The 9,424-nt window shown below is 38.5% G+C and overlaps 1 protein-coding gene across 1 annotated transcript; it reads left to right on the plus strand.

The window, feature by feature from the left end:
- The first annotated feature begins 557 nt into the window (after positions 1–557).
- On the plus strand, positions 558–1,115 carry LOC116120793. The gene has a single exon (XM_031406763.1). The coding sequence runs from the start codon at positions 558–560 to the stop codon at positions 1,113–1,115; it is 558 nt and encodes a 185-aa protein (XP_031262623.1).
- Positions 1,116–9,424: the final 8,309 nt, after the last annotated feature.

Below are 9,424 nucleotides of genomic sequence, written 5' to 3' on the forward strand. Positions count from 1 at the left end.
AGAAAGAGAGAGGAAAAAAAAAAAGTATGAAGGAGAAAAGAGGAAAGAGAAGATAAAATGACATGTGAGAAATATATATATATACATTTGATGATATCATCGGTCTGACTCGTCGGTTAGACCAGTTGGACCATTTAGACCGAAAACTGGCCACCTAACCGAGTCACCTTCTAGTCCGGATTTAAGAACATGGGGCCTACCTACTCATCCTACTTTGGTCTACTTGCCCCCGTGAGAGGTCAAATTAGGAATGACGGGATTTCGGCCCACTAGGAAGACTGATGGACCTTCGTGAGTTTAATAGTGAGGGCTATTAACTTGCATAAAAATAGTGGGAGCATATTAATTGATAAAAGGCCTTATTAATTAGTAAAAGATTATTAACTCTGTTTAATTTATACTCATAGATTTACATTATGACTACCAATAATCTATCACTGCAATCAATCTTCAAAAAGGAAAACAGGTTTGATGGTACAAACTTCACTAGCTAGTATAGAAATCTTTGGATTGTACTCAAGTATGAAAAGAAATTGTTCATCCTAGATGAACCTGTTATGGAAGCGCCTGAACCTAACGCTACTCAGGAACCTATAGGTGCTTATAGAAAGTATCAGGACCATGCTGATATTATACAGTGTATTGTACTTGCATCGTTGACACTTGATCTGCAAGAGCAACATAAGAATTTGGATCCCAGCTCCATCATCACACATCTCAAGGAGCTCTTTCATAAGCGTGCTAGGCACGAATGTTATGAGGTGTCAAAGGCATTATATAGATGTCAAAAGACTAAGGGAACCCCGGTAGGCCTGCATGTAGTCAAGATGATTGGCTACATACATAAGCTTGAAATACTAGGATTTGGTATGGAGGTAAAACTATCAATAGATCTTGTTCTGCAATCCTTGTCTGATTCCTTCTCCCAATTCATAATGAACTTCAATATGAATTCTATGGAGAGGTCTCTCTCAGAGCTTCTGAATATACTGAAGATGGTAGAGAAGGACATAAAGAATTCCAAGTCAGTGATGCTAGTAAACTCTACACCATGTAAAGGAAAGGAAAGGGGAGGTAAAGGAAATGCCAAGGGAAAATCCAAAGCTCAACCCTAAGATGTCCTTAAACCTATTGGAGGCATGAGCAAAGATGGAAAGGTTGTTGCTTCCATTATGGCAAGCCTAGTCACTGGAAGAAACATTGCAAGGCCTTCCTAGCAAGCAAGAAGAAGCAGCATGCATCTTCTTCTAAAGGTATGTACATGATTGAAATCAATGTACCTCCTATTACATCTTGGGTTATTAACACAAGATGTGGTTCTCATATTTGCACTTATGTGCATGGACTACGACGAAGTAGACTGCTTGGTCAAGGAGAGGTGGACCTATGAGTTGGGAATGGAGCACACATTGTTGCATTAGCCGTAGGGGATTATTATTTAAGTTTGCCTTTGGGCCTTGAACTAGAACTTTGAAATTGTTTTTATATACCTTCGATTTCAAAGAATACTATTTTAGTGTCTACTTTGGACATCGTTGGATATCAATTTATGATGACTAATGGATTGATGTCAATTAGTTTGAATGGTATTCAATATAGAATTGCAAGATTACATAATGGTTTGTATGTTCTAGAATTAAATAATAATGAGATTTTCAATCTAGAGAGTAAGAAAGCCAAGGTTGATGGCTTTAATCAAACTTACCTATGGCATTGTAGGCTTGGACATGTGAACCAGACTCGCATAGCAAAACTCCTTAAGGACGAATTTTTGGACCCATTTGACTTTAAGTCTTATAAAGTATGCAAGTCATGCCTAGTAGGCAAAATGACCAAGTCACCTTTTACTGGACACAGTGAAAGGGCAAAGGAACTGTTAGGCATCACCCATAGCGATGTATGTGGACCACTATCAATACAAGCCAAGGTTGGATATTCTTACTTCATCACATTTACTGACGACCTCAGCAGATTTGGATATGTTTACTTAATAAGACATAAGTCTAAATCCTTTGACAAGTTCAAGGAATTCAAGAACGAAGTACAAAATCAACTGGGCAAGAATATCAAGGTTCTCCAATCTGGCAAAGGAGGAGAATACTTGAGCTCAGAGTTTGATGCATGCCTTGAGGAATGTAGGATTATATCTTAACTCACACCTCCTTACACACCTCAGCACAATGCTGAGAGGAGGAATCAAACCTTGTTGGATATGGTTCGATCAATGATGAGCTTTACAGATTTACTCACATTGTTCTGGGGCTATGCCCTAGAGGTTGTGACATATACACTAAATAGTGTACCATCAAAATCAATGGATAAGACACCATATGAAATATGGAATGGGCAAAAGCCCATTTTGTCTCATCTAAGAGTTTGGGGTTGTGACGCTTATGTCAAGAAATTGACTTCGAACAAGCTTGCCTCAAAGTCAGAGAAATGTATCTTTATGGGGTATCCTAAACAGAAAAAGGGATACTATTTCTACAATCCAGCTGAGCAAAAAGTTTTCTTTGCTCAAACTAGAATCTTCCTAGAGAAGGATTTCCTTCAAAGAGAAGATGGTGTAAGAAAGGTAGAGCTCGATGAAATTCTGAAGCTATAAAATGTATCAAATGATGGACAAGATGATGTGCCATCAGAGATGGTTGAGCATCATGAGGAGATCGCTCCACAGGGAGTAGAACAAAACGAACCTCTAACACAAGAGCCGCATAGGTTTGGAAAAATGTGTCGCAAGCCCGAGAGGTATGGTTTTCTCATGACTCAAAGTGGCGACGTATTGGTCTATCAAGACGATGAGCCCAGAACCTACAATGATGCTTTGTCGAATCCAGATTTTGCAAAATGGCTTGATGCCATGAAATCTGAAATGGACTCCATATACCAGAACCAAGTATGAGATTTGGTGGATCCATCCAAAGGAGTCAAACCCATCGAGTGTAAATAGGTCTTCAAGAAGAAGACTGACGTGGAGGGAAATGTTCAAACCTATAAAGCACGACTGGTAGCAAAAGGTTTAAAACAAAAGCATGGGATTGACTATGATGAAACCTTTTGTCCAATAGCAATGTGAAAGTCCATTAGGATTATGCTAGCTATTGCTGCATACCATGACTATGAAATTTGGCAGATGGATGTCAAAACTACTTTCCTGAATGGAAACCTTGAAAAGGATGTCTATATGATACAACCTGATTATTTCGTTCTTGATGGACAAGCAGGGAAAGTATGCAAGTTGAAGAGATCCATTTATTGACTCAATCAAGCATCAAGGAGTTGGAACATTTGTTTTGACAAATTCGTAAAGGAAGTCGGGTGTATACAAAACGAACACGAGCCTTGTGTATACAAGAAAATCAGTGGGAGTGTAGTGACATTCCTAGTGTTGTATGTCGATCACATATTGATCATTGGGAATAATACACCAAACTTGCAAATGGTAAAGACTTGGTTGTCCAAGTACTTTTCCATGAAGGACTTAGGGGAAGCAACCTAAATCCTCAGTATATGTAATGCCCCACTTGAGGTACATAGTTGTTGTTTCCTCTTTCGCTTTTCTTTGAGTTGGTTTTTGGTAATATTGTTTGATTGAGTGTTGTGTTGAATGCTTGCCCTGAAATTGGTTGAAAATAGAAGAAGTTTAGTATTTCAGTCTTCGCCGGGGCGAAGAAGAATCTTCGCCGCGGCGAAGAGGTGTTACTCAAGAGTGATGAATCCTTTGTTAATCCATCATAGTTTTGATACACTGGTCACTATAGTCAATCACTATCGTGTTGATAGCTCTAAATAGAACTATGTTACGCTAGTGTCAAATTACACCAATCGGTGCACAAGGCGCTCTGGTGATCTCAAGTCTAAGGATCACATGCACCACCATTCGTTAGAGGATTTATTCCATAGACACTAGGGTTACCATCTATATGGAATCCTTTGGTGGGTCTCTCCAGTGAACTTGCCTATAGTAAGCACCTATGTGTCGCACCAGGTTGTCGACAAACAACCTTGACAAGTAAGATTTGTCATTGTCTTTCAACAAGGTCGTTCAATACTATGATAGCCTTACCATATTATCTATGTCCTTGGTTAGAATAATACTAGGGCTACAGACATTTCTAGAATGGCCACCAATGTGATCATAGGGTTCTCACTATCAAGATTTGAAACACTTGATACCCTCGTCATGGTTCTACCATCCTAAGGATATATATCAATACATACAATTATGATTTACATGATATATAAGAAAATTGCCTTTTATGATTAATAAACATTATTACAAAGAGTCAATTTTAAAATAATTGATTGGCTCTAGGGGCACCTACTTTAACATACACAAAACGTAGATAGGCCTTGTGTATACAAGAACATCAGTAGGAGTGCAGTGGCATTCCTAGTGTCGTATGTCGATGACATATTGATCATTGGGAGTGATATACTGAACTTGCAAATGGTAAAGACTTGGTTATCTAAGTGCTTCTCCATGAAGGACTTAGGGAAATCAACCTATATCCTCGGTATAAAGATCTATTGTGATAGATCTCATAGGTTGCTAGGCCTAAGTCAAAGATTCAGTATGGAAGATTCAAAGAAAAGTTATCTTCTAATGTCACATAGCATGTATCTCTCTAAGGATATGTGTCCTAAAACACAAAAAGAGAGAGATAGGATTTGGGGTATTCTTTATGCTTCGGTAGTAGGATCCATAATGTACGCCATGTTATGTACTAGGATTGATGTCTCATATGCCTTGAGCATTTGTAGTAGATATCAATCAGATCAAGGTGAAACACACTAGACAGTAGTCAAGAACATCTTTAAGTATCTTAAGAGGACTAAGGATATGTTCTTGGTCTATGGAGGAGAAGATGATCTCACTGTAAGAGGATACAATGATGCCAGTTTTCAAACTGACAAGGATGACTATTGATCATAGTCAGTTATGTGTTTTGTCTTAATGGGGCTGCAGTTAGCTAGAAAAGTTTAAAACAAAGCACTGTAGTGGATTATACAATGGAAGCCAAGTACATCCCTTTAGGTGATGTAGACAAAGAGGTTGTTTGGATCAAGAAGTTCGTGACTCAACTAAAGGTGGTTCCAAGCATTGTAGATCTAATTGTGCTTTATTACGACAAAAATGGTGCCATTTCTCAGGCTAAAGAACCACAATCTCGCCAAAGATCTAAGCACATACTCCAGCGATACTATCTCATCAGAGAAATTGTGAAGAGAGGTGATGTACAAATCGATAGAGTATCTACTGACAATAACATCACAAACCCACTTACGAAAGCTTTATCGTAGCAGAAGCATGAGAGGTCAAACATATGAATGATTGGCTATAGTGCAAGTAGGAGATTGTAAGAGTAGGTTCCCTAGAGCCAACGATTTAGCTCTTGTAAACTCATTTCAAATTAATGAATAAAAGGCATAACTTATTTATGAGCATATATTGTAGCATCTATTTACTACGCATAAAGAAAAAATTATATGTCCTTAGAAAGGTTGGAATCGGTGATGAGGGAATTAAGTGTTATAAATCTTAATTGTGAGAACCCTATGAGCACAAGGTGACCCTTCTTATACCATCCATAGTCATAGTACAAATCTGACCAAGGACACAGATTATACAGAGAGACTATCATCGCATTGAACGAGCCTATCGAAAGATAGTGATAGATCTCACATGTCAAGGTTGTTTTCATCAACCTGGTGCAACGCATAGGTGCTTGCTTGTTCAACTACACTGGACTAACCCATCAAAAGATTCCACACGAGATGGTAAACCTGGTGTTGGTGGAATATATCCTCTTACAGATGCTGGTGCATGTGGTCCTTCGACTTGAGATCAACATGTTAGAGTAGATGCCCTAGAGCCAATCAATTATTGTAGAACTGACTCTTTCTAATAATGTTCATTAATCAATGATAAAAAGGCATTTTATTCTATATTGCATAAATCATTATTATTGCAATATGTATTGAAATATGTCCTTAGAATGGTAGAACCGTGACGAGGGTATCAAGTGTTTCAAATCTTGATAGTGAGAACCCTATGAGCACATATGGTGGCCATTCTAGAAACGTCCGTAGCCCCAGTATTATTCTAAAGTAAGGGCACAGATAATGCGGTAAGGCTATCATAGTGTTGAACGACCCTGTCGAAAGGCAGTGACTGATCTTGCTTGTAAAGATTGTTTGGTGACAACCTGGTGCACACATCGGTGCTGCTGTAGGCGAATACACCAGCAAGTTCACTGGACTAACCCACCAGAGGATTCCATATGGATGGTAACCCCAGGTCTATGAAACAATCCTCTAACGAATGGTGGTGCATGATCCTTAGAATTGAGATCACCAGAGCGCCTTGTGCACCGATTGGTGTAGTTTGACACTAGCCTAACGCCAGCAATACGGTTGTGATTGGCTGCATTGAGGAGTGTATCAAGACTATGGTGGATCAACAGAGGATTCATCACTCCCGGGTACAGGAGAAGTTATCTCACGGTGAAATTCAGTGAATGACAATGACACTAAAGTTGCGGCCACAGTGGGATTGAGTTGTTGCTCAATCCAATTTATTATTTCGGTCATTGGTTCAGTAACTGAATACAAAGATATCGAGGATATCTGAGGTTGACACTATTTCTATACCTCAGCCTCGATGAGATAACGCATGATGAAAGGAATTGCACGGTAACCATATCGTTGACAGGCTACGATTTCGCTGAATCCGAATCTATCGGGTGGCCATGATGCCTTGCTAGCAGCCAATCTTGGTTTGTGTGTAGTGAGATGATTAATTGGAGTTAATCGCGATACTACTCACTGCCGATATGATGAGGAGCCTACGGGTCACACACTTAGAAGACAATTTAAGAATCAGTCTATGAGAGGGGTATTTTCGTCTTTTGGGACGAAAGGGTATTTCGATAATCTCATAGTGCAATTAAATTTGCTGGGGCTGTTGCCTGTGTTTAATTTTAATATCAATATTAAAATTAGTGAGATTATATTTAAATATATGTGCGCATGTATTTAAATGTATTATTATTATTTAATTAAATGTTAATATATTATTATATATATATATTAATTAATTTTAATTGAGATAATGATGAATTAAAATAAATATCTAATTGGGAGTGTTTGGAAAACAAGGGGTGTTTGGGTTGGAGCCCAAGCCTATTCCATAAGGGAATAGGGCAATTAAATTTTACTATAAAAGAAAAATGTTAATTGAAAAAGTTAGGAGATTATTCATTTCACTCATTCTTTAAGAGGAAAAAACACACAACCCCCAAAACACTCTCTCCCATGCCAGTTTTTTTTTTCTTTTTTTTTTTTTGATTGAAAGATGAAATACATTTCTTTTCTTCTTTGTTCTTAAGACTAAAGAGGATCTACCAAATCCCTCTTTAGTCCCTTGCGATTATCTTCGTATGGACTACATCGGTTCGATCCTACACTTGGATTGGTAGCAAAATACGTTCAGAGACAACTTGGAGGAGCCTCCAAACGTGCGTATGATTTCTTAAACTCTAGATTAATTTTCTGCAGATTCTTATTTTGACATAAACTGTAAATTTGTGCCCTGATCTTGGTTCTATGGAATGATCCGTATTGTTAAAAGATTTTTTTTTTCCGCTGTGTAAATGGATCGCTTCCTAATAGTGGTATCAAAGCCTAGGGTACCAGATTTTACAGTTTTATGTGGATCGTTGATTACATGTATTTGGTTGATAATATGTTGCCTTAAAGAATCTGCGTAAAATTTGCTTTAAAAACATGTTTTAAGAAATCAATTAATCAATTAATTTTAATTTGTTGGTGATCTGCAAGTTTGGTATATTGGGTGACGGATTTTTGTTGAAATCAGTGTGTATGATTGATTGCAAAATCCATTTGGTGTGTTTTTGGTTACTGTTTGAACTGATCTGGAGCTATAGATCAATGCATGCTCGCCACGGCCATATAACCCATCGCCGCGGTGTGTGTGTTTGGCTTTCTCGCTGATTACGAAATCAGCGCTTGCCGCAGCGATATAAACCATCGCTGCGGCGATCATCCTTAGGATGAGCACTGTACGAAATCAGCACTCGCCGCAGTGATATAACCCATCCTTGCGACAATCGCACGTTGAGCTTGAACGTCAAGTTAAACAGCACAGCTACAGTAATCTAACCCATTGCTGCAGCGAGTGCAGTTCCAAGTGCGCGTGGGCCAAATTGTAAAGTTTCAAAACTTTTAGACCAAATGCAGATCTATAAATTGTTAGGGGGTAATTAATAATTAACCCACCAATTTCAAAAATTTGATTGTTTTTGAAATGTATGCTATGTACTTGTTTGTATATTGCATGGTGCCTGGTACATGAGCCTTAGACCTATGGTGAATGTTTTAAAATTTTTTTTTGGGTATGTATGGTTGTAATTTAATAAATAGGGCCTACATGTCCTGCCTTTCTCCTCTTCTCAATGTACATTCTCTTCTCATCTCATTCCCCTCGAATGAAAATCAAGGTTTCTAAATTTATTGATGTAAAGAATTTTGTATAATTATTCTTATCGTAAATTTAGGATGGTGTAGTTGTAATGTACTTGAAGACGGACCAAAGGACGAGGCAACCATACTTGAAGACTCAAGATGTTTATTACAGGACCCCTAGGTGACCCACCAATTCCTCTAGTCTCGAGGAAATCGGTTTTAGATGGGCCATGTACTGGCACGTTTTAATTTTTGCTTAGAATGCATGCTAAGGTTGAATGTTGAATAACATGCCAAACAATGTCATTCTAACAAAGATAATAATCTGATGAGACAATTAAATAACAAACCCTCAATTAAAGTATATTAAGTCACGTAAGCCTTCCATCACCATGGTTTGGGATTTGAGTTGGATGTAGAATTACAAATGGATTTGATTCTGCAATCCTTGGTTGACTCTTATGTTTCGTTCATAATGAATTTCAATATGAACATGATGGAGAAAACCCTGTCAGAACTTTTGAACATGCTGAGGACTACAGAGCAGGACTTGAAAAAGTCCAAGCCTGTTTTACTGGTTGCTGCTAGTAAAGCAAAGGGTAATGGCAAGGGTAAAGCCAATGCCAAACGCAAGCCCAAGCCCAAAGGATAGGTTACTCTTGGGCTTGAGATTGGCATACGGAAGGGCAAGGCAGTCTGCTACTTTTGTGGCAAGCCTGACCACTGGAGGAAACACTGCAAGGCTTTTCTCGCAAGCAAGAAGAAGTCAGATGCTACGACTTTAGGTATGTTTATGATTGAGATTAACTTCTCTCCCTCAACATCTTAGGTCATTGACAAAGGATGTAGTACTCACATTTGTACTGATGTGCAGGGACTAAGGCAGAAAAGAGTGCTCGCCAAGGGAGAGGTGGACCTACGAGTTGGAAATGGAGCA

This window comes from Pistacia vera, unplaced genomic scaffold, assembly GCF_008641045.1.
Source record: "Pistacia vera cultivar Batoury unplaced genomic scaffold, PisVer_v2 Contig947, whole genome shotgun sequence".
NCBI classification, from domain to species: domain Eukaryota; kingdom Viridiplantae; phylum Streptophyta; class Magnoliopsida; order Sapindales; family Anacardiaceae; genus Pistacia; species Pistacia vera.

Excerpts from the sequence above, each read along its gene's own strand:
- LOC116120793 (XM_031406763.1), top strand. The coding sequence starts at position 558 with ATGGAAGCGCCTGAACCTAACGCTACTCAGGAACCTATAGGTGCTTAT.